Source organism: Podarcis tiliguerta (genome assembly GCF_965153285.1).
Source record: "Podarcis tiliguerta genome assembly, chromosome: 13".
Taxonomy (NCBI): Eukaryota; Metazoa; Chordata; class Lepidosauria; order Squamata; family Lacertidae; genus Podarcis; species Podarcis tiliguerta.
The window spans coordinates 52447598-52475150 of NC_139546.1; the positions used below are offsets into that span (position 1 = coordinate 52447598).

Consider the following 27553-nt stretch of genomic DNA (forward strand, 5'->3'; position numbering starts at 1 on the left):
TTCCTATGCCCCACAAATAACCCAGAGATGCATTTTAAATAAAAGCAGACATTCTACTCATGTAAAAACATGCTGATTCCCAGGCCGTCAGCGGGCCGGATTAAGAAGGCGATTGAGCCAGATCCAGACCCCGGGCCTTAGTTTGCCTATCAATGCCCTAAATCTGGCCCAATCGCCTTCTCAATCCGGCCTCCCGGTGATCTGGGAATCAGCATGTTTTTACATGAGTTGAATGTGTGCTTTTATTTAAAATGCATCTCTGGGTTATTTCATAGAATCATATAATCATAGAGTTGGAAGAGACCACAAGGGCCATCGAGTCCAACCCCCTGCCAAGCAGGAAACACCATCAGAGCACTCCTGACATATGGTTGTCAAGCCTCTGCTTAAAGACCTCCAAAGAAGGAGACTCCACCACACTCCTTGGCAGCAAATTCCACTGTCAAACAGCTCTTACTGTCAGGAAGTTCTTCCTAATGTTTAGGTGGAATCTTCTTTCTTGTAGTTTGGATCCATTGCTCCGTGTCCGCTTCTCTGGAGCAGCAGAAAACAACCTTTCTCCCTCCTCTATGTGACATCCTTTTATATATTTGAACATGGCTATCATATCACCCCTTATCCTCCTCTTCTCCAGGCTAAACATGCCCAGCTCCCTTAGCCATTCCTCATAAGGCATCGTTTCCAGGCCTTTGACCATTTTGGTTGCCCTCCTCTGGACACGTTCCAGTTTGTCAGTGTCCTTCTTGAACTGTGGTGCCCAGAACTGGACACAGTACTCCAGGTGAGGTCTGACCAGAGCAGAATACAGTGGCACTATTACTTCCCTTGATCTAGATGCTATACTCCTATTGATGCAGCCCAGAATTGCATTGGCTTTTTTTTGTGGGGCATAGGAATTCGTTCACCCCCCCCCCAAAAAAAAAATATAGGCTGGCCCCCCACAAGGTCTGAGGGACAGTGGACCGGCCCCCTGCTGAAAAAGTTTGCTGGCCCCTGCCTTAGGGTAATGAATGAATGTGTAAATAAAACAAGAAATTAAAAAGGAAGACCAAACACTTTTCCAATATGCAACAGTGGCTGCTAGAACATTAATAGCACAAAACTGGAAAACATCAAAAATCCCAACTATTAATGAGTGGGAATCTAAACTATTTGATTAATTAGCAAAAATGACACAGAAAATAAGAAACCGAAAAGGTACAAAGTTTAGTAATGAATGGAATAAATTTATGACATACATTGAAACAGATGTAAAAAAATTAAAAATCACAGTAGGCTTGATATAACGCTTGCGACGTAAAGAGTTTTAAGAAAATGAAACTGCAGATAGAAAATCTTTTGTAACACATTCCGAAACCGAGATGAAGGGAAGTCAATTATTGTTGTGTGATTTAGTTATTTGTTAATTTGTTGGTGTTTTATGTTATGTAATGTTTTTCTTTCTTTCTTTGTTTCTTTTTTTTGGGGGGGGTGCTTTGTTTGTCTTTTTTGTTGTTTTAATGTTTGATGTTGTATAATGAATTGAAACTAATAAAAATCACAGAAGGCCCTCGGGGGTGGGGTGGGGGGAGAATGTGTAAATAAAACAACGATGAAACGAGAGGCATTACACGGCCGGACCTTCAAGTGGGACCTGAGGGCAAGAGATTCACAAGCATCGCTGCCTCAGACCGCGCAGGCAGAGCCCAGCTGTAGATGCTTCTTCCCGCTCACTCACCAACCATCTTGGGCTTGCACAAAACCCCAGAAGTCGAGCCCGTCCTCAGTCAAGGTTCCCGTCTGCAAGAGACGAAGCAGCAGTTGCCGTGGACGCTCCCAGGATGAGGCCGGAAGAGGAGAGGGTGTCCCCACCTCCCTCCCTCCCTCCCTCCCTCCGAGGATCGGGGGTCGGGGTCTGGTACCTTGTCGAAGCACATCAGGTTGAGTTGCCCGCAGATGTTGATGCGCTGGGGGCTGATGGAGAAGATGCGCTGCCCCCGGAGGCGCTGCTGGGCGTACACCAGGCCGGCCGTCATGGCCGCCGGCAAGGCGGGGGGCACCGTGATGGTCAAGATGTCCAGGGATTTGAGGATGATGCGACCGACCAGCTCCTGGTCAGGAGGGAGAAAGAGAGGAATAGGTTTGCTTAGCCCGGAGGGACAAAGGTCAGGTTCTGCGCTTAGGCAGGGAGAACCAGGTGCACAAATACAGGGTGGGGGGGACACCTGGATTACTAGCAGTTTTGGGGGGCAGGCAGTAAGGGGGACTCCCTGGTCCTGAATGGGGCAACTATGCCCCTGAAGGACCAGGTGCGCAGCCTGGGAGTCATTCTGGACTCTTCGCTGTCCACGGAGGCGCAGGTCAGTTCCGTGTCCAGGGCAGTTGTCTGCCAGCTCCATCTGGTACGCAGGATGAGACCCTCCCTGCCCGTGGACTGTCTGGCCAGAGTGGTGCATGCTCTGGTTATCTCCCGCTTGGACTACCGCCATGCGCCCAGATGGGGCTACCTTTGAAGGCGACCCGGAAGCTACAACTAATCCAGAATGTGGCAGCTAGACTGGTGACTGGGAGCGGCCACCAAGAACATATAACACCGGTCCTGAAAGACCTACATTGGCTCCCAGTACATTTCCGAGCACAATTCAAAGTGTTGGTGCTGACCTTGAAAGCCTTAAACACTCTCGGCCCAGTATACCTGGAGGAGCATCTCCACCCCCATCATTCAGCCCGGACACTGAGGTCCAGCTCTGAGGGCCTTCTGGCGGTTCCCTCCATGCGAGACGTGAGGTTATAGGGAACCAGGCAGAGGGCCTTCTCAGTGGTGGCACACTCCCTGTGGAACACCCTCCCACCAGATGTCGAGGAAATATCTTACTTTTAGAAGACACCTGAAGGCAGCCCTGTCTTACTTTTAGAAGACACCTGTCTTACTTTTAGAAGACACCTGAAGGCAGCCCTGTTTAAGGAAGTTTTGAATGTTTGATGTTTTATCGTGTTTTTAATATTCAGTTGGGAGCTGCCCAGAGTGGCTGGGGAAACGTAGGCAGATGGGTGTGGGTATAAATAAAAAATTATTACTCCTATAGTACATGTGAAAAGGATCTAGAGTCCCCAGATGTTGTTGAACAACAACTCCCATCACCCCTATCTAGCAAGGCCAGAGCTCAGAGATGATGGGAGTTGTAGTCCGACAACATCTGGGGACCCACAGGTTGAGAACCGCTGATCTAGAGGTTTTAGTGGACCGCAAGCTGAACTTGAGCCCACAGTGTGATGCAGCAGCAAAAAAAGCGAATGCTATTCTAGGCTGCATCAACAGAAGTCTAGTGTCCCGATCAAGGGAAGGAATAGTACCGCACCCCAGCCTCCTCTGGAGGAGACCTACCTCCTGCTGCACGCTGTGGATCACCGAGTACAGCATGCCGATCCCGGCGACGCCGACCAGGCAGAGGAGGAAGCGGTAGGCATCTCGGTAGAGGCGGAAATCTGCCGGTTTGGGGAATAGGATGGAGCAGACCAGCTGCCCTTTGGAGGTGGAGAAACCTGGCGGAGAGACACAAGTGAGGGCTCCGAAAAAGCGGGAGAAACCCACAGACACAGAAAGACATCCTTTCGACGTCCTGAGTCAGAAACAGGAGCCCACCGCCGCCCCAAGGTGCGCTTACCTGTCCGGATGACCAGCGCCCGAACAGCCTCCCCAGAGTAGTACCGCGTTTGGATGACGGAGGTGCCGCAGAAAAGGGTGTGCCGTTTGTGCTCCTCGGGGTCGTAGGCAAGGTCCTGCAGGGGCCCGCTGGCCCCTCGGGATGGGTCTGGCAGGGCTGTCTTGGTCACAGGGACACTCTCACCTGAAATTGAAATTGAAATACTTTATTGTCACTTGTATACAGCTCTCTTAGTCTCTCTTAGTCAGCTCTCTTAGTCTTAATTCCCCTCATTTGATGCCCAGAGACACCACCTTGCCAACAAAGGTCCGTATAGTTACAGCTCTGGTTTTCCCAGGAGTGATGTATGGAAGTGAGAGCTGGACCATCAAGAAGGCTGATCGCTGAAGAATGGGTGCTTTTGAATTCTGGTGCTGGAGGAGACTCTGGAGAGTCCCATGGACTGCAAGAAGATCAAACCTCTCTGTCTGTTACTACATTACGCTGAAGGCTGAAGGCGGATCGCCGAAGAATTGACGCTTTTGAATTATGGTGCTGGAGGAGACTCTTGAGAGTCCCCTGGACTGCAAGAAGATCAAACCTCTCCATTCTGAAGGAAATCAGCCCTGAGTGCTCACTGGAAGGACAGATCCTGAAGCTGAGGCTCCAAGACTTTGGCCACCTCATGAGAAGACAAGACTCCCTGGAAAAGACCCTGATGTTGGGGAAGATGGAGGGCCCAAGGAGAAGGGGACGACAGAGGACGAGATGGTGGGACAGTGTTCTCGAATCGACCAGCATGAGTTTGACACGACTAAACGACTAAACAACAATAACATATGCATGCTTAAGTAGGAAATAGTTTCTTTGTAGTTAAAAGAATTTCTTCTGATCTGACTTTGTCCCATGTGGGGTTTTTTGAAATGTTCAGATGAAATCTGATTGGTTCTTACGAACGCTGTGTACAAAGTTCTTTTGTGAATAAAACGACCTGGGCCAAGGGGTGGAGAAGAATTATTATTATACGCACCCCTCCCAGAGTCTTGCTGGTCAAGCCTCTGTGTGTCTTCTATTAATCAGAGTCTAATCCTTCCTTTGCTTTGGGAATGCCACATGCTGAAACTAGGATTCGGGAACATTTGGTGCTTCGGGCTGTGGAGTAGCCTGCAGCTGTGTTTTCACCTGCTGTTTTATTTGAAAACAGCTTGGGGACCTCTTTGTTCAACTGGTGGTTCTCAATAGGGGGGGGGTGCTGCGCCAACCCCTGGTGTGGCAGGAAAGGACGGCAAGGGTGGCAGGGAGACTCAAGGACCATCACAGAAACATTTAAACATTTCAGTGTCGTATATCATCAAAATATTATTATTATTAATTAACTTTGTACATAGCCCTAAACTCGTAGATCTCAGGGCAGTTCAGAACATAAAACTACAATATAAAAAACACAAAGTACGGAATAAAAATTAAAAATCCCCAATCAATCCAATAGTTTTTCTAAATTATTTGGAGTCTTGCTGGTCAAGCCTCGTGGGTATTTTATTAATCAGAGTCCAATCCTTCCTTGCTTTGGGAACGCTACAGCGAGAGGTTGGATGGCTTCAGCTGAGATTCCTGAAATTGCAGGGGGTTGGACTAGATGACCCCTGGGGTCCCCTCCAACTCTACAGTTCTGGGATTCTATAAAACCACCCAGCTTGGTGGCCTCCTGGGGCAGGGAGTCTGGTTTAACTCTCTGTGCTGGGTGAAGGACTCCCTTCTATCCCTCCAGAATGAGAGGGTGGCAGGAGATCAGCTCCTAAGGAGACGCAGTTCCGCCTCCGCCCATACCAGAGGCAGTGTGGCGGCCTGGGAATCCGATTCTGAGGCTGAACCTGAGGAATCCCAGCCTGCACAGGAGTTCCCACCTCCAGGGCCGGCTGAGCTGGGGCAGGGGCTTGAACCTGAAGGGCCCTCACCTGTGCCGGATCCTCAGGAGCAGGCACCAGGTGATTCCACTCTGGCTCCGGAGGTGATTGAGGACCCACAGCCTGCAGGTGCTTCATCCTCAGCCCCATCAGGGGAAGGTGAGGTTGCCTCTGGGTCCAGTAACCCTCCAGCCTCTCCAGAGCTGCAGAGGCTCAGGGCAGAGAGGTGGAGGGAACTACCGTATTTTTTGCCCCATAGGACGCACCGGCCCATAGGACGCACCATGTTTTTTGGGGGGGAAATAAAGAAAGAAAATTTTATTTCCCCCCCAGGCGCTTGTGGGGCAGGCAGTGGGGAGAAGTGCTCTTCTCCCCGCCTTCAGATCAGGTCTGGGGACAGGGGGAAGACGCACTGCACCTCCCCACTGTCCCCGGAGCTTGCGGGGCTGGCGGCGGGGTCTCCCCGCTGTCAGCCTCCAAACCACTTCGGGAGACAGCGGGATGGCGGCGTTCCGCCTCCCTCTGTCCCCCAACCTTGTGGGGCTGGCGCTGGGGCTCTCCTGAAGCCTGGAGAGCGAGAGGGGTCGGTGCGCACCGACCCCTCTCACTCTCCAGGCTTCAGCAAAAGCCTGCATTCGCCCCATAGGACGCACACACATTTCCCCTTCATTTTTGGAGGGGAACAAGTGCGTCCTATAGGGCGAAAAATACGGTAAATTCTCTCAGTAGGAGTGCTCGCCTTAAGGCCAGGAGAGGCGAGTCACCTGTGGGCCGGAACAGCCCTATGCCTCGGGGCAGATAAAGGCCAGTCAGCCCAGTCCCAGGTTGCGGGAGCAAAATCGTTGCTAACCTGTTCCTGCCAGCACCCTGTCCTGCTCTTCCAGAGTTCCTGACCACGCCTGGCTCCTTGCCTTGGACCCCGCTTCGCCCTTGACGGACAGCCTCCATACCCTCGACCTAGGACCGGACTCAGACCACGCCGCGTGGTAAACCGCCCCCCCGGACCAGCACAGGCAGCCTTGCCTACCTGTGAGCATGCTCTCGTTGGCGATGGCAGTGCCGCTCATCAGCACCGCATCGCACGGGACGGTCAGGCCTTCGGGAGGCACCAGCAGGACGTCTCCCGGGACCAGCTGCGTGGAAAAGATTTCCTCTGTCTCTGCGGAGAGGAAGGAGAGCCATCGCTGCAGAAGACGGTGAGAAGGGCCTGGTGGGTCAGGCCAAAGGGGGGCCCTCTAGCCGTTCTGTTCTCACAGGGGCCAACCAGGCGCCTCTTTGGGAAACCCCACAATAATAAATAATAATAATAATAAAATTTTATTTATATCTCGCCCTCCCCAGCCGAAGCCGAGCTCAGAGTGGCTAACCGTAAAAGTAACGCAGTTTACATGAAATCACAATCAATTAATTGAAATACATTCTAAAATCAATTCAAATCTAATTAATGGCAACCATTGGGCTAGAGTTCTGTGAGGATTGCCAAAGGAAGGGGTCAGACTGTGCCCTGGCCAAAGGCCTGGTGGAACAGCTCTGTCTTGCCGCCCCTGCGGAAAGATGTTAAGTCCCGCAGGGCCCTAGTCTCTTGGGACACAGCGTTCCACCAGATCGGGGCCACAGCCGAAAAGGCCCTGACTCTGGTTGAGGCCAGCCTAAACTCCCTGTGGCCCGAGACCTCCAAGATGTTTTTGTTTGAAGACCGTAAGGTCCTCCGTGGGATGTACCAGGAGAGGCGGTCCCGTAGGTACGAGGGTCCTAAGCCGCATAGGGCTTTTTAGGAAACTTTATTCAAAATAACCGGAGTAGAGGAAAAGGAGAACAAAACATACCAGATTATTATTATTCCTAATTAAATTTGTGTACCACCCTTCAACCCCAGATCTCGGAGCGCTTTGTGCAGGTCTCCCCTTCTTTAATGTATTTTTAATATTTGTTGGAAGCCACCCAGAGTGTCTGGGGAAACCCAGCCTGATGGGCAGGGTACAAACAATAAATTTTTTTATTATTATTATTCCACACACTGCCCACACGGCCCCAAGCGATGCTGGAAGTGGAGAGAATCAACTATGGCCGGGTGTATATGATCCACGTGTGATTCAACCACGCTGGGTTCCCCAAACTTTCTGGCTCTGAACCTTTTTTCTCGTAGCTGCGAGGGCGTCCCGAAGCCCCTCCACACCTGCCAAGGGAACCTGAGCCCCAGGACCTCCCTCCCTCCTTCCGCGGCGCTCACTCACCATACGGCCCCCGAAACACCGTCACACGGATGATGTTGTGTGCAGCAACCATGTCGTGCAGCAGGACGTATTGCTGGGGGGAGGAGGAGAGAGGTGGGGTGAGCCCCCAGGGAGGTCCAGCCCAGCACCCTGTCCTCCTCACAGGTGCCCAAAGGGAAGCCTGCAAGCAAGGATTTGAACGCAGGAGCGGCACCCCTGCAGGTTCCAGCAACTGGGGGGGGGGGGCAAGATGTGCGTTTTACGGCAATTACAGCCATTACAGTGGTGCCTCACAAGACGAAAAGAATCCGTTCCACAAGTCTTTTCGTCTTGCGGTTTTTTCGTCTTGCGAAGCACCACTGTAATGGCTGTAATTGCCGTAAAACGCACATCTTGCAACCCCATTAGCGGATTAGCGCTATTAGCAGTTTAAGGGCTATTAACGGCTATTAAAGGCTTAAGGGATTAGCAGATTAGCTGCTAAAAGGCTATTAGCGGCTTAGCGCTTTAGAAAAAGGGGTTGGGGAGCGGGAAAAAACTGCAAGAATCGCAAGACATTTTCGTCTTGTGAAGCAAGCCCATAGGGAAATTCATCCTGCGAAGCACCTCTGAAAACGGAAAACCCTTTCGTCTTGCGGGTTTTCCATCTTGCAAGGCATTCGTCTTGCGGGGCACCACTGTATTTCTAAATGTGCAGCTCACATCTGCAAAACAGCACCTTTCCACACAAATCTGTGCCCTCTTTTTGGGAGTGTAGGGTGTGTTGGGATGTGTGCCTGCCCTACGCCTGTCTCAGAAGAAGCCCTAAAAGATAAAGGGACCCCTGACCATTAGGTCCAGTCGTGTCCGACTCTGGGGTTGCGGCACTCATCTCATTTTATTGGCCGAGGGAGCCGGCGTACAGCTTCCGGGTCATGTGGCCAGCATGACTAAGCCGCTTCTGGTGAACCAGAGCAGCGCACGGAAACGCCGCTTATCTTCCCGCCAGAGCGGTACCTATTTATCTACTTGCACTTTGACGTGCTTTCGAACTGCTAGGTTGGCAGGAGCAGGGACTGAGCAACGGGAGCTCACTCCGTCGCGGGGATTCGAACTGCCGACCTTCTGATCGGCAAGCTCTAGGCTCAGTGGTTTAACCCACAGTGCCACCCGTGCAGAAGGAGCCCTGTGGGACTCAAAAGCTTGCTTACGACCTCGTGACAATTTCGTTCTCCTCTCGTAAAAAGGTCCCGCAGGGCCAAGGGCTCACCTGGTCCAGCTGTTCAGGCCTGCGGGGAACCGGCAAGCAGGATCCGGGCACAAGAGTGACACTGTCCTCTCCTGTGGCTTCCAGAAACGGAGGCCCAGAAGCATTGCTTCAGAGCATGGCCACTGCGGCTAGCAGCCATCAATGGCCCTCTCCTCCTCTGTGAATTTGTTCCGCCCTCTTTTCAAAGACACCTGGGCTGGCGGCCATCGTGGTCTCTCTTTCAAAGCCACCACCCGCCATCGCACCCTCTCCCCTTTTGCCCCCCCTCCCAGCCACACCCCCAACCCTCCGCCAACCGTGACCCTGGCGGGCGGTACCTTCCGGATGGTGTAGAGGGAGGAGCAGATGGAGACCAGCGACATGAAGAGGATGGCAGAGGCGTACAGGTAGTAGTTATCCAGGGACCAGAGCACCATGCTGAAGGCTTGGAAAATGTAGAAAGGGTTCAACACCTGCGGAGGGGAGGAAGAGGAGAAGGCCCCGGCGAGGTCAGGACTTTGTGGTGGATAGAGCCATCGGACAGACCCCCTCGGAAGGTGGCGCGTTCTCCTTCGTTGGAGGTCTTTAAGCAGAGGCTGGGCGGCCTGCCTGCCAGGGACTCCTGCATTTTGGTGGGTTGGTCTAAATGACCTTCGGGGGGGCTTTAGATACCTATTAGTTCCACAAATTACCATATAGCATATATTCAACACAAAAAGCAGTGACCATTTGTTGTTGACAAAGGACATACAAAGGGCCCCATTACCTTCAGTAGCTTAGGGCCTCGTCAAACCTAAATCTGGCCAACCAGGTGCCCATTATGGGATGCCCACAAAGCAGGATTCAAACACAAGAGCGGCGCTCCCCCCTCCTGTGGTTTCCAGCGAGTGGCATTTGAAAACACACCACAGCCTCCGACAGGGGCGACCAATTCTTGGGCGATCCCTCGTAGCTGAGTAAGATTGTCTTCCATAAACACGGTTTTAACAGTGAGTCCGTAAGTGACTGTGGAGGCCAATTCTGGATCCACACGTCCTTCCACAGTGGGGACGTTGGTTTCCAGGCAGGAGTCGATCACGGTGTGGATTTGCCAAGCGTGCCTTCCTCTTAGCACGTTTCTCCCTTGCGTCCTGAGTTCGAGTGTCTTCAAACCCCGTGACCCCTTTGGGAAAGGCTGTTCTCCAACTGGAGCACTCGCAGGCCAGTGTTTCCCAATTGTTGGTGTTTATACTACATTTTTTTAGATTTGCCTTGAGAGAGGCTTTAAACCTCTTTTGTTGACCACCAGCATTACGCTTTCCATTTTTAAGTTCAGAATAGAGTAGTTGCTTTGGAAGACGATCATCAGGCATCCGCACATGACCAGTCCAACGAAGTGGATGTTGAAGAATCATTGCTTTGACACTGGGGATCTTTGCTTCTTCCAGTCCCCTGGCATTAGTTTGCCTGTCTTCCCAAGTGATGTGTAAAAATTTTCGGAGACACAGTTGATGGAATCTTTCGAGGAGTTGGAGATGGCGTTTAGAAGTGGTCCATGTTTCACAAGCATACAATAAGGTTGGTGGTACAATAGCTTTGTAAACAAGCATTTTGGTTTCCCTGCGAATGTCCCGGGTGACCAATATGCACACAAACACACATACAAAGACTGCAAAGGCTGCAAACTTACCTCCTTGATGAGGAGTTTGGGAAGGGAAGGCACTTGAACGTCAATTTGGTTGGCTCCGTAGAAAAGCCTCCTAAAGACAGAAGTTGGATTGGGGGGAGAATGCATGTGCTCAGAATTAGGGGGGCAGCAGAGGGGGTGAATTATCTTTCCCTCGTTGCTCTGTCCCAGCTAATATCTCAGAAGCAATGCAGAAAGAGGACGCCCTGATCTCCACCCCCCCCACCTCTCGGCCCGCCGGTCGCTTACCTTCCTTCCCAGCCTCTTCAAATGCAATACAAAAAATAAAGGGGGGTCCTTGAGCTGCCTGGGATTCAGACTCAGATGCTGAACCTGAGGAATCCCAGCCTGCACAGGATTCCCCACCTCCAGAACCAGCTGAGCCGGGGCTGGGGCATGAGCCTGAAGGGTCCTCACCTGTGCTGGATCCTCAGGTGCAGGCACCAGCTGAGTCTGCTCTGGCTCCGGAGGTGATGGAGGACCCATTGCCTGCAGGTGCTCCACTCTCAGCCCCGTCAGGGGAAGCAGAGGTTGCCTCTGGGTCCGGGAACCCTCCAGCCTCTCCTGAGCTGCAGAGGCTCAGGGCAGAGAGGTGGAGGGAACCAAGTTCCCGCAGGAGGAGTGCTTGCCTCCAGGCCAGGAGAGGCACGTCACCAGAGGATTGGGGCCGCCCTATGCCTCAGGGCAGATAAAAGCCGGCCAGCCCCAGTCCCAAGTTGCAGGAGCAACATTGTTGGTTGCTAGCTCTTGCCCTGCCCTGGCTCCCTGCTTGCATGCCTGTTCCTGACTTCACCCGGCTCCCTGCCCTGCACCCAGCTTCAGCTACTGCAGACTGCTGCCTCGTTGCACCTTTGACCACGGACCGGACTTGGACCTTGCCTCTTGGGTAACCCATGGGACCAGCACACTGTCAGCATCGCCCTTGAGCCAGTGCCACTAACTGGACTCATCCACTTCAGCCTGACTGGGCTAGGCGAGCTGGGTAGCACTTCCAGAGACCACCTTCTGCACAGGAACAGGTCAAAGTGCTGTGGACTCACAGCTTAGAGTTGTGAGCACCGGATTCACTTCCACAAGTAGACAGTCGTCCGCACAGCAGAGTATAGAAGTGTATATAAACAACTCGGAGAGCAGCTCTGTAGAATATTCTCTTTATTCTATAACTACAACTATTATACAACTATATACAGAGCTAAAAAGGTCTTAGCATAAAGAGTGCTGAACCGCACTGAGTGCCTGCAGCTGCTCTTAGCAGCAACCTTATCTATACACACAATCTATAACACTCGCTCTCTCCGACACACTGACTGACCCACACACTGACCGACTCACTCACTGATGTGGTGCTGGAGCAGAATATGTAGAGAGCAGAACACGCCGCCTCCTCTCTGCAGAATCAGCAGACTCCTCAGGAGATTCTTGGATATGGGAGGGGTGAAATCTCCTCACACACTACACCTGATGTTCTGGACCTGAGCAACTGGACTCCAAATCTCACTGGTCAGAAAGAGCCGGAGGTCACTCCTTCCAGGAGAAGGGAGAGAGGCTTCTAAAAAATCTGAGTTCTCCTTGAACGGTTGTCCCACCACCAGGGACCTAGGCCGGACCTTCTATGGAGCTGACCAGCCTCACTGCTTCCTTGTGAGTAAACCACAACTCTGGTGTTGTGTATAGGCAAGGACTGGTCCGGTTTTGGAACCACAGAGCTCTGGCATGTTTTGTGTTCTGATCTGACCTGCCTGCTTTTCCTCTACTCCAGTTATTTTGAAGAAAGTTTCCTAAAAAAGCCCCATGCGGCCTAGGACCCTCGTACCTACGGGACCGCCTCTCCTGGTATGCCCCACGGGGGAATTTAAGGTCCACAAATGACAACATTTTGGAGGTCCCAGGTCGCAAGGTGGTTAGATTGGTCTCAATTGAGCCAGGGCCTTTTCAGTACTGGCCCCGACTTGTTGGAACGCTCTGTCCCAAGAGACTAGGGCCCTGCGGGACTTGACATCTTTCCGCAGGGCCTGCAAGACGGAGCTGTTCAGCCTGGCCTTTGGTTTGGACTCAGTCTGACCCTTATGTTTCCCTCCCCTTATGGTTTTGATCTATGGGCTACTTTTAAAATGAGGCTGCATTTTAATCTGTATTTTAAATTGGTTTTTTTCCTATCATGTTTTTACTGTAATTTTACTGGTCTTAGTCGTCCTGAGCCCGCCTCTGGCTGGGGAGGGCGGGGTATAAATAAAATTTATTATCATCATCATCATCATCATCATCATTATTTTTATTACTAATATGACCACCGGAGTGTGTGTGTGTGTGTAACTGCCAACCTTGGGTTTTTTAGGATCCACCATATGCCCAGACGGTTGGAGTTCCTGCTACTGGGAGTTTAGGATCAGAGCTAAGAGGCCAGGACGCTCTTCTGAGACCTGGGAGAGACGTGGGGAGCACGGGCTGCCCTTACTCTCCAAGTAACTTACAGTGGTACCTTGGTTCTCAGACACCTTGGTACTCAAACAACTTGAAACCCAAACACCGCAAACCTGGAAGTGTTCCGGTTTGCGAACTATTTTCGGAACCCAAATGTGCTCAGTTTTAGGTGTTGGTTGCTGAGGTCTGCCTGTTTTTGCTATTTATTTTGCATTTTTGTGGCTTTTTTTGTTTTTGTGATTGTGTGGAACCCAGTTCAGCTACTGACTGATTGTGTGACTGCAGTACATTGCTTGTTGCTTTCATTTTATGGATCAATGGTCTCCTTAGATAGTGAAATTCATGTTAAATGGCTGTCTTAGGGGTTGTTTTTAAAAGTCTGGAACGGATTAATCCGTTTTGCATTACCTTCTATGGGAAAGCGCGCCTTGGTTTTGGAACGCTTTGGTTTTGGAACGGACTTCCGGATGAAGTTTGAGAACCAAGGTACCGCCGTGCAAGGGAACTGCCTGGGAAATGTAGGGGGCGATAGTCTCAGGAGTTCCTGGGTCTCAGTGAGTGCAGTGAGGTCTGCCAGGGAAATAAGGAAGCGGTTTTCACTTTGGGCAAGGAAGGGGGAAGGAGAGGGTTCCTTGGGCGCCCGCAACCGTCTCACCCCCTGCCCAGAGATGCTCAGCACGGGCGCAGCCTGCCCTTGCACCTCTCCCCTTACTCACCGGTAGTCCTGGGTGCTGCGAGGGAGGCCAGCCCCATGGAGGCTGTGCAGGGAGGAGCACGACAGCCCAGCATCAAGGGCCCTGAGCCGCTGGAAGGACTGGGATTCGGGGCTCCAGAGGTAGCGTGAATTCTGGTGGACGAAAAAGCGAATCTGGGGGGGGGGGAGAGAAAGGTGTCCGTGAGGGTGGGGGAAGAGAGGAGGGCTGCAGCAGAGACACCCACCCCCTCCCAAAGGCCCCCAGCTCACCTCTGCCTGCTCCCCGCAGGTGGGTTGGGACAGAAGATTGCCCTCTTCGCAATCCCAGTCCTCCAACGGGCCGGCCTGGCAGAGTGGCCTCTTGCTCTCCGGCACCTGCGGGAAGCCCAGCGGGCTCGATCCGGGAGCGAAGAAGGAGCGCACCCGGATCCGGGACCAAGTCCGGAACTCGTCCTGAGGGAGGAAAGCAGCGGGAAGGGTGAGCGGTCACCCACGTTTCCTACAAACTCAAGATTTTGCAGTGCTGCGGCGAAACCTGCCCTCCGGAACTCCCTGCCTATTGACGCCTTCAGCTGCACTCGCTTCAGCCCCTACTGAAAACATTGTTTGCTGGGGTTCAAAGGAACTTATGATTTTCTTTACAGAGTGCTTGAAAGAATCGACTGTGTGAAATACTGTGGTGGTTTTGCAACACTGCCAACCGAAGAGAGCTCTATTTCTGATTTATTATGGTTTTGCTGAGACGCCAGCTCGTTAGAAGAAGCAAGGAGATAAAACACTGGAAGCTTTGGGTATAGTTCTTTACATTAGTATAACTTTTAAAAGCCACTTGTAATAAGACGAAGGAGGTTTTAAAATTGGATTGTTAAGTATGTAAGATTTTATGGACGTGCAGGAACAAGTATCGTATTTTTCGCTCCATAAGGCACACTTTTTCCCTACTAAAAAGTAAGGGGAAATGTGTGTGCATCTTATGGAGCAAAGGCAGGGGGGAGGCAGGCAGGAAAAGCCCCCAAGAGATGCACGCGGCTCTTGCGAGTTTTTCCCTAGGAGGGAGAAGGGACTGACGCGGACAGTCAGTCCCTTCTCCCTCCTCGTAGAAAAGCCCGCAGGAGCCGTGCGCTCCTTAAAGGGTGTGTGGCTCCTGTGGGCTTTTGCGGGAGGTGGGGACAAGGCAATAGCCGCATGCAGCCCCTCTGGCCGAGAGAGGCTGCGCGCGGCTATGGCAGAAGCCAAGACAGCGAGCGGGATGGATCCCGCTTGCTGACTTGGCTTCTTTGCTCTTTGGGGCTGGGGGGTGAACCCAGGCTTCCCCCGGCAGCCCCAGAAGCTCTGGCAGAAGCGGAAAGGCTGGGGGGGGGGGAGCAAAATAACTGGGAGCGGCCGCCGAGACCATATAACACCGGTCTTGAAAGACCTACACTGGCTCCCAGTACGTTTCCGAGCACAATTCAAAGTGTTGGTGCTGACCTTGAAAGCCCTAAACAGCCTAGGTCCAGTATATCTGAAGGAGCGTCTCCACCCCCATTGTTCTGCCCGGACACTGAGGTCCAGCTCCGAGGGCCTTCTGGCGGTTCCCTCACTGCGAGAGGCCAAGTTACAGGGAACCAGGCAGAGGGCCTTCTCAGTAGTGGCACCCGCCCTGTGGAACGCCCTCCCATCAGATGTCAAAGAGATAAACAACTACCTGACATTCAGAAGACATCTGAAGGCAGCCCTGTTCAGGGAAGTTTTTAATATGTGACATTTTAGTGTATTTTTCATCTTTGTTGGAAGCCGCCAGAGTGGCTGGGGAAACCCAGCTAGATGGGCGGGGTACAAATAATAAATTATTATTATTATTATTATTATTATTATTATTATTATTATTATTATTAATTTATTATTGATTTCCCCCTCTAAAAACTAGGTGCGCCTTATGCAGCGAAAAATACGGTATATTATAAAGGAACCAAGAGGGGGAGTGAAGTCGGCCGAAAATGATGGTTTAATTTGGTTATGATTGTCTTTCCTCTGTCCCCCCCCCCCCCCCCCGTTTTGTTATTTTTGGAAAACCAATAAAATGTTATCCAAAACAAAAAACCAAAAAAACCCCTGGGAGACCCTCTGTAGGCATGGCAACCCTGCACCACCAGGTGAAACAGCAAGACAAGGCGATGGGAGTCAGGGGTGGGAGGCGAGGGGTGGGAGGCGAGGGGCCCTTCCCAGAGCCCGAGGCTGCCTACCGTGGTCCTCAGCAGCACGACCCGGGCGTCCCTCAGCGGCACGGCGCGGCAGGTCCACTTGACGCTCAGTTCCGGCAGCCAGTAGAGGAAGAGGAGGAGGAAACCTCCGCTGCAAAGGGTGCCCAGCGAGACCAGCGCCAGCTTCCAGCAGCAGGGGCGGTAGCCAGAGATTTCCTGCGCAGAGGGGGGAAGGAGGGTGGAAAAGCCAGAGGGTTTTCTCACGGAGAAATGGGAGACCCTGGGCAACCAGGGAGCAAATGCGGCCCCCGGCACCCCTCTGCGTGGCCCTCAGTACACTTTCCAGGCCATGCCCCCAACTGCCTCTGCTCCGTCACCCTGCTCTGGGCATTTTAGTAATCGGTTAAAATCATTAGAAAGACTGCAACAGCACTTGTAGTTTAATGGTGAATTTTGGACACAATGGAGAGGTAAAAGATTTGGATTATTTTAGAAGATGCAGGAGGAAATGATTGACAATAGGACTCCCACGAAGGGGAGGAGGGAAGAGATTCCCTGGAATCTTGTTTTTAGGTTGTACGTTCGAGAAGTGACTGTAAAATTTTAATCTGAAAAAATAAACAAATCAATTCATATATATATTAAAGACATTCAATGCCCTTTTAAAATGTGTTTGGAGGGGCGGGGCTATTGGGTTGCTCCTGTTCGTATTTTGATTATGTATGTTGTGCTTTTGTATCATGATTTCATCCTGTGAACTGCGACCTGCTGGTATTAGGGCAGTATATAAATAACAAAAGGGATGCGGGTAGCTCTGTGGGTTAAACCACAGAGCCTAGGGCTTGCTGATCAGAAGGTCGGCAGTTCGAATCCCCGCGGTGGGGTGAGCTCCCGTTGCTCGGTCCCTGCTCCTGCGAACCTAGCAGGTTGAAAGCACACCAGTGCAAGTAGATAAATAGGTACTGCTCCGGCAGGAAGGTAAACGGCGTTTCCGTGCGCTGCTCTGGTTCGCCAGAAGCGGCTTAGTCCTGCTGGCCACATGACCCGGAAGCTGTACGCCAGCTCCCTCGGCCAATAAAGCGAGATGAGACTGGACCTAATGGTCAGGGGTCCCTTTACTTTTATAAATACTATAAATCATCAGCAGCAGTGTCTAGAGTCACCACACTGCTGCGTAGCTGGGCTAGAACAGGCATCCCCAACCTGCGGCCCTCCAGCTGTTTTGGGACTACAACTCCCATGATCCTTAGCTAACAGGACCAGGGGTCAGGGATGATGGGAACTGTAGTCCAAAACATCTGGAGGGCCGAAGGTTGGGGGTGCCTGGGCTAGAGGACCCTCCCATTCTTAGGGGAACGCTCTGGAGCGTTTTCCAGGAAGCGCCACCACACACTGACCATCTCGTCTTCCTCGTGGCGGTTGACGTGCGCCTCGGCCGCTCTCTCCATGTCTCCTTCCTGTGGGTCACGCAATTACTCCACTTCCAGGCTCCTGAGACAGACAGAGAGGGAGAGAACGGGTCAGCAAAGGGCACCCAGGGGCCCTCCTCCCCGCAGTCACGCCGCGCACGTCCCTTCCCCTGCAAACACCACGTCCCGGCGGGTTCCCCTGTCCGCCCAGTCCCACAGAAGCATCTGTTCAGCGATAAACCACACACACACACACACACACACACACCCTCTCTAGGAGGCCTGGGACAAAGCCCCCCAGTCATCCGATCTCTCTCTGTCCTCGTGGGCAAAACCTCAGCCCAGCCGGCTATTCGCAGCCCCTGGAGGCCTGTGGTTTCGAACTCCTGACCACAATGCCGTGTTCCCGGGTTGGGAGAGCCTGCCTGAAAAGGCAGCTGGTGGAGGAGAGGGAAAGGACAGGGCCGAAGTTCTGCTTTCGGCATTTTCGAGCCCAACGCACGTGTCTGGATCCGTCCCCCAGAGCAAACTCACGGCAACTTTTGTCACTGTGTCAGCTGAAGGGTCCCGGGTCGACGGGCCACATCCAGGAGGGATAGGCAGGCAGCCTGTTGAGGAACTGCAGAAGGGAGAGAAAGAAAGGGAAGGTCGGGATTACCTGACCCAAATAATTACCGCCCAGTCAGTCTGGGAAGATTCTGGAGCAGATCATTAAGCAAACAGTCTGTGAGCACCTAGAAAGGAATGCTGTGATCACCAATAGTCAGCATGGATTTCTGAAAAATAAGTCATGTCAGACTAACCTGATCTCATTTTTTGACAGAATTACAAGCCTGGTAGGTGAAGGGAACGCAGTGGATGTAGCCTACCTTGATTTCAGCAAGGCATTTGACAAGGTGCCCCATGATATTCTTGTAAAGAAGCTGGTAAAATGCGGTCTTGACTATGCTACCACTCAGTGGATTTGTAACTGGCTGGCTGACCGGACCCAAACGGTGCTCATCAATGGTTCCTCTTCATCCTGGAGAAGAGTGACTAGTGGGGTGCCACAGGGTTCTGTCTTGGGCCCGGTCTTATTCAACATCTTTATCAACGACTTGGAGGATGGACTCAAGGGCATCCTGATCAAATTTGCAGATGACACCAAACTAGGAGGGGTGGCTAACACCCCAGAGGACAGGATCACACTTCAAAACGACCTTGACAGATTAGAGAACTGGGCAAAAACAAACAAGATGAACTTTAACAGGGAGAAATGTAAAGTATTGCACTTGGGCAAAAAAAAATGAGAGGCACAAATACAAGATGGGTGACACCTGGCTTGAGAGCAGTACATGTGAAAAGGATCTAGGAGTCTTGGTTGACCACAAACTTGACATGAGCCATCAGTGTGATGCGGCAGCTAAAAAAGCCAATGCAATGCTGGGCTGCATCAATAGGAGTATAGCATCTAGATCAAGGGAAGTAATAGTGCCACTGTATTCTGCTCTGGTCAGACCTCACCTGGAGTACTGTGTCCAGTTCTGGGCACCACAGTTCAAGAAGGACACTGACAAACTGGAACGTGTCCAGAGGAGGGCAACCAAAATGGTCAAAGGCCTGGAAACGATGCCTTATGAGGAACGGCTAAGGGAGCTGGGCATGTTTAGCCTGGAGAAGAGGAGGTTAAGGGGTGATATGATAGCCATGTTCAAATATATAAAAGGATGTCACCTAGAGGAGGGAGAAAGGTTGTTTTCTGCTGCTCCAGAGAAGCGGACGCGGAGCAATGGATCCAAACTACAAGAAAGAAGATTCCACCTAAACCTTAGGAAGAACTTCCTGACAGTAAGAGCTGTTCGACAGTGGAATTTGCTGCCAAGGAGTGTGGTGGAGTCTCCTTCTTTGGAGGTCTTTAAGCAGAGGCTTGACAACCATATGTCAGGAGTGCTCTGATGGTGTTTCCTGCTTGGCAGGGGGTTGGACTCGATGGCCCTTGTGGTCTCTTCCAACTCTGTGATTCTATGGATCAAGGCCGCAGGCTGCTGGGCGGTGCCCGGGGGGTGCAAGGCTGCAGGCAGGAGGAGAGACGGGCGTCCGGGCATTAGGGAAATGCTCAATGTATCTAGAGGAGGTGAGAAGCTGTGGCTCTGTCCCTGGATCGAGGGCATGGAGGGCTGCCGGATCAGGCCGGTATCCTGCCCTCACAGTGGCCGGCCTGTTGTGCAAGCCGGGTCCAAGCACAAGGGAACTTTCTCTGCTCCTGAGGTTTCCAGGAACTGGGGTTCATACTGCAGAGTCATCCAGCCTCCTAATAATAATGATGATGATGATGATAATAAATTTTATTTATGCCCCACCCTCCCCAGCCAAGACCAGGCTCAGGGCGGCAAAACCAAATATGAAAACAATTGATTGAAATACAGCTTAAAAACAAGATTATTATACAACATTAAAATGTAGCTTCATTTCAGTGGAAACTCAATCAAAAACTTTTCTGGGGATAAAAATGTCAAGTCTTCGCCAAGGCCAACTATCCAGACTGGTCCTATGTGGGCCAGAAAAAATCCAGGGAAGTCCCCAAATAGGAATTCCATCACAGAAGGAAAAAAGAAAGAGGGGTAAGGAATCAAGTTGATTCCAAACCAAAGGCCAGGCGGAACAACTCTGTCTTACAGGCCCTGTGGAAAGAGATCAGATCCCGCAGGGCCCTGGTCTCAGGAGACAGAGCGTTCCACCAGGCCGGAGCCATCGCTGAAAAGGCCCTGGCTCTGGTTGAGGCTAGTCTGACTTCCTTAGGGACCTCTAGGGTGTTGCTGTTTATGGACCTTAAGGTCCTCCGTGGGGCATATTGGAAGAGGCGGCACTTAGCTTCCCGCTGGAAACCCTGTAGAAGCCAGGAAGAGAAGGCTCCCCCCCCCCAAAAAAAAGTCTGGCCAAGCAGAGCTCTGCTTATCCCCCGGAGCTGCCTTCCCCGACCGGACGCCCTCCAGATGTTCCGGAAAGCTCTGCCAGCTGGGAGATGGAGCCCAGAGCATCTTCAGGGGTGCCTTCCTCGCCCTCTCCCAAGTTCCACTCCTCGCAACAGTTCCTGCACTGAAAGGGGGTTGGACTAGATGACCCCGTGGGGTCCCCTCCAGCTCTGTGATTCTGTGAACAGAGTCCCGTGTTCCACATTATTTATTGCACTCCACGTCCCACATTTTCCCCTCTGAGGTGGGGCACTGTGGTCCTCTGCTCCCCGTTTCATCCCCCACAACAACCCTGCGAGGTTGGCTAGGCAGAGAGAAGGCCGGGACACACCCCCCCCCCGGTCAACCAGTGACTTTCAGGGCTGAGTAGGGGGCGTTCAAATCCTTTCCACCCAGGTCTTAGTCCGACACTCTAGCCATTGCACCACGCTGCCTCTCCCTGCGCTGACGTTCTTCGCTTTTCTCTCTCTCTCTCTCTCTCTCACACACACCTGTGCACGCACCTGCCGTTGCTACTCCGTCCCTGGCCAGGTGAGTGCCAAAGCATTTCATGCACACGGTTTTGGGGAAGGAGATATAAACACCGACATTTCCAGACCGGCAGGTTTAACCAACGGCTGGTTTGCTTTGGCAGAGGAAGCCCGCGATCCGGTTTCGAGCTTCCTGGAGTTGCGGGGACAAAGTAGGTGTTCAAGAGCACCCATGGGTGGGGATTGGGGGAAGGGCAGCAGCTCAGGTATCCCGGCTCCCAGCCTCTCCCTATCTGGCCTTTTCCAAACTCCTCACGCCTTTTGTCCCATGAAGGGAATCTGCAAAAAAGGTCCCCCTCTGTCTTCTTAAAAGAACAAATCTGCTAATCAAGACATAGCTTACCTAACCCAAACACAATCTGCCTAATCCTCTTTTATAGCCACCTAAGTTGGTGGCCACCCCTGTAGCAGGGAGTTCCACAGGTTAACGCTCTCTCCTCTTTTTTTCCCCCTAGAGGGAATTGCTCTGACCTCTCATTTTCCCACGGGTGGGTAGCAGGGATCTTTGCTCCTGATAAAGGAATCCCGCTCCCGGCGAAGCCATTCATTCGAACTAAACGTTAGGAAGAGCTTTCTGAGCGTGAGGGCGGTTTGGCAGCGGAGGGAACACTGCACCTCAAAAGGTGGCGGGCCCTTGAAGGTCCCGGGTGAGTCCCGTGCGATTCTACTTTTTTATTTGTGGGGTGGGGATAGCTCAGTCGGGAGAGCACGGAACTTTTAATCTCAGGGCTGTGGGTTCGAGTCCTGTGCTGGGCAAAAGATTCCTGCATTGCAAGGGGTGGGACTACAGGACCCTCCGGCCCCTCCGAACTCTCGAGTTCAATAATAATATAATAATTTATTATTTATACCCCACCTATCTGGCTGAGTTTCCCCAGCCACTCTGGGCGGCTCCCAGTGTTAAAAACAATACAGCATTAAATATTAAAATCTTCCCTAAACAGGGCTGCCTTCAGTTGTCTTTTAAAGAGAAGATAGCTGCTTATTTCCTTCACATCTGAAGGGAGGGCGTTCCACAGGGCGGGCGCCACCACCGAGAAGGCCCTCTGCCTGGTTCCCTGTAACGTGGCTTCTCGCAGGCAGGGAACCGCCAGAAAGCCCTCGGACCTGGACCTCAGTGTCCGGGCTGAACGATGGGGGGTGGAGACACTCCTTCAGGTCTACTGGGCCTTTGAGGCCATTTAGGGCTTTCAAGGTCAGCACCAACGCTTTGAATTGTGCTCAGAAACATCCTGGAAGCCAATGCAGATCTCTCAGGACCAGTGTTATATGGTCTTGGCGGCTGCTCCCAGTCCCCAGTCTAGCTGCTGCATTCTGGATTAGTTGTAGTTTCCGGGTCACCTTCAAAGGTAGCCCCACGTAGAGCGCATGGCAGTAGTCCAAGCGAGAGATAACCAGAGCATGCACCACTCTGGCCAGGCAGTCTGCGGGCAGGGAGGGTCTCATCCTGCGTACCAGATGGAGCTGATAAACAAGTGCCCTGGACACAGAACTGACCTGTGCCTCCATGGACAGCAGTGAGTCCAGAATGACTCCCCGGCTGCGCACCTGGTCCTTCAGGGGCACAGTTGCCCCATTCAGGACCAGGGAGTCCCCCACACCTGCCCGCCTCCTGCCCCCCCAAAACAGTACTTCTGTCTCATCAGGATTCAACCTCAATCTGTTAGCTGCCAGTTCTCTGCTCTTGCAGCCCTGTTTCCCAGTCGGGGCAGGCACAGCAGAGGAAGTTCCCCTCCCACCCCTCGAGAGGAACGGCTCTTCCACAGAACCGCTCCTGGGAGTGGCGAGGAGATGGGAGTTTTGATTTCGCGAGCGGCTTTTATCGCTCATCTGCAGCGCAACGGCTTTCCCTTGGGGGGCACAGATCCGGCAGTTGGGCTTGGGCTGGGCGCCGGGAGCCCATCTGCACCGCTCTGGGGGCTGAGCTCACCCCCCCCCTCTTCTGTTCTGCTGCCAGGACACCTGGGTCCTCTAGGCAGGTCTGAGTGGGCTACAGCAAGGCAGCCGAGGGTGCGCCAAGAAGCCAGGCAGGTTAAGACAAGATGCGCCGCAGCCCAAGTTGTGCCACCGGAGACTCCAACCTCTCCCCTGACAGCCCTTTGCAGGAGGAACTAGCAAGAGAAGCCGGCGGAGACTCCGAATATGAAGCTCCCTTAGACTGAAACAGACCATTGGACCACATAGTTCAGTAGAATCATAGAATCATAGAGTTGGAGGAGACCCCAAGGGCCATCGAGTCCAACCCCCTGCCAAGCAGGAAACACCATCAGAGCACTCCTGACATATGGCTGTCAAGCCTCTGCTTAAAGACCTCCAAAGAAGGAGACTCCACCACACTCCTTGGCAGCAAATTCCACTGTCGAACAGCTCTTACTGTCAGGAAGTTCTTCCTAATGTTTAGGTGGAATCTTCTTTCTTGTAGTTTGGATCCATTGCTCCGTGTCCGCTTCTCTGGAGCAGCAGAAAACAACCTTTCTCCCTCCTCTAGGTGACATCCTTTTATATATTTGAACATGGCTATCATATCACCCCTTAACCTCCTCTTCTCCAGGCTAAACATGCCTTAGCCGTTCCTCATAAGGCATCGTTTCCAGGCCTTGGACCATTTTGGTTGCCCTCCTCTGGACACGTTCCAGTTTGTCAGTGTCCTTCTTGAACTGTGGTGCCCAGAACTGGACACAGTACTCCAGGTGAGGTCTGACCAGAGCAGAATACAGTGGCACTATAACTTCCCTTGATCTAGATGCTATACTCCTATTGATGCAGCCCAGAATTGCATTGGCTTTTTTAGCTGCCGCGTCACACTGTTGGCTCATGTCAAGTTTGTGGTCAACCAAGACTCCTAGATCCTTTTCACATGTACTGCTCTCAAGCCAGGTGTCACCCATCTTGTATTTGTGCCTCTCATTTTTTTTGCCCAAGTGCAATACTTTACATTTCTTCTACCTGGATTTTCCTTGCCAGGCGGCTGATGTGTGGCACAAATCGAGGGCCAAAAAGGAAGTTGTGCTGTTTGTTCTGAGCTGCTGGCTCATCAGAGAGACTTAGTTTGAGGCTTTGCTCCAGAGGCGCTCCCCGTGGTTAGGAAAGGCAGCTGTGAATTTCCACTTCCCGAACAGTGTGAGAGGTCTGAACACCTCTGAGAAAAGGGGGCTGTTGCCAAGGCCTGAACGGCCTGCCCTCAAGTCAAGGCAGCACACGTCAAGCAGGCATGGGGAAGGGGGCACCACAGGTCATCTAGTCCAACACCCCTTGCAGATAGTGTTATAATAATAATAATAATAATTATTATTTATACCCTGCCCATCTGGCTGGGCCTCCCCAGCCACTCTGGGCGGCTTCCAACAAACTATTAAAATACAGTGGTCTGTTAAACGTTAAAAGCTTCCCTAAACAGGGCTGCCTTCAGATGTCTTCTAAAAGTCTGGTAGTTGTTGTTCTCTTTGACATCTGGTAGGAGGGCGTTCTACAGGGCGGGAGCCACCACCGAGAAGGCCCTCTGCCTGGTTCCCTGTAACTTGGCTTCTCGCAGAGAGGGAACTGCCAGAAGGCCCTCAGAGCTGGACCTCAGTGTCTGGGCAGAACAATGGAGGTGGAGGCGCTCCTTCAGGTCTACTGGGCCTTTGAGGCCATTTACGACTTTCAAGGTCAGCACCAACACTTTGAATTGTGCTCGGAAATGGACTGGGAGCCAATGTAACTCAGGTGTATAAGCTAACCACCAAATGGCACCTCAAACCACAACAGGATGTCTGTTCTCCAGGGGGTTGGGCTGGATGACCTTTGAGGTCCCTTCCAGAGCCAAAGACCTCCGATTCTATGACCTCAGCTACATTGCTTGACTGTCTCTTACAACAATTTGCTTGTTCCCACATGCAAGAAGCCATTTGCCCTCCTAAAAATATCAGAAGAGCCCCGTTTGGATCATGACAACAGCCCACCTGGGAGAGCATCCTGTTCTCACAGTGGCCAGATGCCACAAGCAGGATTTGAGTGCAAGTAGTGGCTGTTGATTGCCCCCTCTTCCTCCATGAATTTGTCAAATCCTCTCTTTTAAAGCCAAAATAATAATAATATTTTATTTATATCCCACCCTCCCCAGCCGAAGCCGTGCTCAGAGCGGCCAACATTAAAAGCAACACAGTTCACATAAAATCACAATCAATCAATTGAAAAATTCTAAAATCCTGTGGGAGGGAGTTCCATAGTTTAACCATTTGCTGGTCTTCGGTCCAACGCAAATCATGAAAAGTCTTAGGTCTGGGCTGCTGGAAGAAGCCGCATTCCCTCATATGACCCTGCCAAGATATTGATACTTGGGGGGGGGGGTGTCTCTCAGTCCCACCCCCCTCTCAGGCCCGCTTGGTAGGGATGCCGGAGAGGGCCTTCTCAATGGCGGCTCCCTCCTCGTCCCTCATCGGCAGGTGAAAACCCTTCTTATTCCAAGTAGCTTTGAGGAACTCAATGCTTTCAACGCTGTGCTGTGTTTATTGAAATTATCTGTATGTTCCAAATAGGTATTTTATATTTATAAACAGTGTTAATTCTATTAGCGCTTAATCACTTTTTAATGACTCCCCCGCCCACAGCAATATTTTTAGCTGTTCCTATTTTTATCCGTAAGCCACATACATACGCAATATTTATATTGTATATAAATATGCAATAACAACAAGTCTTGCTCCGAAGCTGTCCAAACACTGCACAATTCACAGGACCGTGCCTACCATGTGACGGCAAAGGTTGCAAATAAGGCTCATTTTGCTGCTTGAACTGCACCTTCTAGCAGCCGGCAAGCAGAGTTATTTCGGACAGTCCAGAGATCACCAGCTCCCACAGCGGGGGAGAGATCTCCGAAGCGCTTGAGAACCGGCTGTGACAAACTGGCTGCATATTTTGAGGATGAAGCCGCTCAGTTTCAGAGCGACCGTGACTCTCTCTGACATCTGGTGGGAGGGCGTTCCACAGGGCGGGCGCCACCACCAAGAAGGCCCTCTGCCTGGTTCCCTGTAACTTGGCTTCTCGCAGGGAGGGAACTGCCAGAAGGCTCTCGGTGCTGGACCTCAGTGTCCGGGCAGAACGATGGGGGTGGAGACGCTCCTTCAGGAATACTGGGCCTTTGAGGTCGTTTAGGGCTTTCAAGGTCAGCATCAACACTTTGAATTGTGTTCAGAAATGTACTGGGAGCCAGTGTAGGTCTTTCAAGACTGGTGCTATGTGGTCTCAGCAGCTGCTCCCAGTCCCCAGTCTAGCTGCCACATTCTGGATTAGTTGTCGTTTCCGGGTCACCTTCAAAGGTAGCCCCACGTAGAGCGCATTGCAGTAGTCCAAGCGGGAGATAACCAGAGCATGCACCACTCTGGCCAGACAGTCTGCTGGCAGATAGGGTCTCATCCTGCGTACCAGATGGAGCTGGTAGACAGCCGCCCTGAACACAGAATTGACCTGTGCCTCCATGGACCGTGGTGAGTCCAAAATGACTCCCAGGCTGCGCACCTGGTCCTTCAGGGGCACAGTTGCCCCATTCAGGACCAGGGAGTCCTCCACACCTGCCCGCCTCCTGTCCCCCCAAAACAGTCCTTCTGTCTTGTCAGGATTCAACCTCAATCTGTTAGCCGCCATCCATCCTCCAACCACCTCCAGACACTCACAGTATGCTGTATGCTGATGACACCCAGCTCTATTTCTCAATTACACATTAATCACGAGAGGCCGTGCAGGCGCTGGATGCAAGAGGCAAGGAAAAATAAGCTGAGCTTGACTCCTGGCCAGATGGAGGCACCGTGGGCGAGTGTCCGAGAAATTGGCCAATTTCCTTCCCCGGCCGCACTCACACCAAAGGCGTAGGCATGCAGCCTCGGATCAAGACCCAGCTCTGCCACTGGAGGCCTAGGCAGTCCCAATAACTTTTACCCGCTGTGACTGGTGCAACACGCACGGCCGTTCCTGGACCACAGTGACTTCAGGCCTGGATTACTGCAACACGTTCTGCATGAGGCTGCGCTTTGCGCAATCTAGAAGCTGCAGCTAGAATGTTGTTGTTGTTTAGTCGTTTAGTCGTGCCCGACTCTTCGTGACCCCCTGGACCAGAGCATGCCAGGCACTCCTGTCTTCCACTGCCTCCCGCAGTTTGGTCAAACTCATGCTGGTAGCTTCGAGAACACTGTCCAACCATCTCGTCCTCTGTCATCCCTTTCTCCTTGTGCCCTCCATCTTTCCCAACATCAGGGTCTTTTCCAGGGAGTCTTCTCTTCTCATGAGGTGGCCAAAGTCTTGGAGCCTCAGCTTCAGGATCTGTCCTTCCAGTGAGCACTCAGGGCTGATTTCCTTCAGAATGGAGAGGTTGGATCTTCTTGCAGTCCATGGGACTCTCAAGAGTCTCCTCCAGCACCATAATTCAAAAGCATCCATTCTTCAGCGCAGATTACAGCTATAACAAAGGCAGCATTTTTTCATCTCCGCCAAGCTAAGCAGTTGGCCCCTCATCTCTCTCGCCCTGACCTAGCCACTGTGATCCACGCGATGGTCACCTCCAGACTGGATTATTGTAACTCGCTCTATGTGGGGCTGCCCTTGAGACTGACCCAGAAACTCCAGCGGCTGCAGAATGTCGCGGCGAGACTCCTTACGGGGTCCTCGCTGCGAGATCACATTCATCAGGTACTATACCAGCTGCACTGGCTCCCGGTGGAGTACAGGGTCAGGTTTAAGGTGCTGGTTTTAACCTTTAA

General features: G+C 52.1%; 2 protein-coding genes across 4 annotated transcripts in view; one reads left to right on the forward strand and one right to left on the reverse strand.

Annotated features, from left to right (window-relative positions):
• Nucleotides 1-27553, forward strand: part of UFSP1 (UFM1 specific peptidase 1) — a 189692-nt gene that overhangs the window by 122094 nt on the left and 40045 nt on the right. The gene's annotated exons all lie outside the window — the stretch shown is intronic.
• The window catches only part of LOC310662857 (polyamine-transporting ATPase 13A3-like), a 60786-nt gene that overhangs the window by 30521 nt on the left and 2712 nt on the right, over nucleotides 1-27553 (reverse strand). For 2 of the 3 annotated variants that reach the window (XR_014504336.1, XM_083410053.1), the window contains exons 2-14: nucleotides 17876-17960; nucleotides 17330-17423; nucleotides 15975-16148; nucleotides 14020-14202; nucleotides 13772-13923; nucleotides 10638-10707; nucleotides 9307-9441; nucleotides 7762-7834; nucleotides 6555-6686; nucleotides 3645-3827; nucleotides 3365-3522; nucleotides 1902-2090; nucleotides 1718-1779 (exon numbers count right to left, since the gene is read on the reverse strand). Coding sequence is in view for 2 of the 3 variants with exons in the window: in XM_083410053.1 (XP_083266179.1) it covers nucleotides 1718-1779; nucleotides 1902-2090; nucleotides 3365-3522; nucleotides 3645-3827; nucleotides 6555-6686; nucleotides 7762-7834; nucleotides 9307-9441; nucleotides 10638-10707; nucleotides 13772-13923; nucleotides 14020-14202; nucleotides 15975-16148; nucleotides 17330-17380 (1562 nt within the window). In the remaining variant the exon portion in view is untranslated. Of the gene's footprint in view, nucleotides 1-1717; nucleotides 1780-1901; nucleotides 2091-3364; nucleotides 3523-3644; nucleotides 3828-6554; nucleotides 6687-7761; nucleotides 7835-9306; nucleotides 9442-10637; nucleotides 10708-13771; nucleotides 13924-14019; nucleotides 14203-15974; nucleotides 16149-17329; nucleotides 17424-17875; nucleotides 17961-20795; nucleotides 20972-27553 lie in introns of those variants that run through there. The other variant, XM_083410054.1, reaches the window with a different exon arrangement.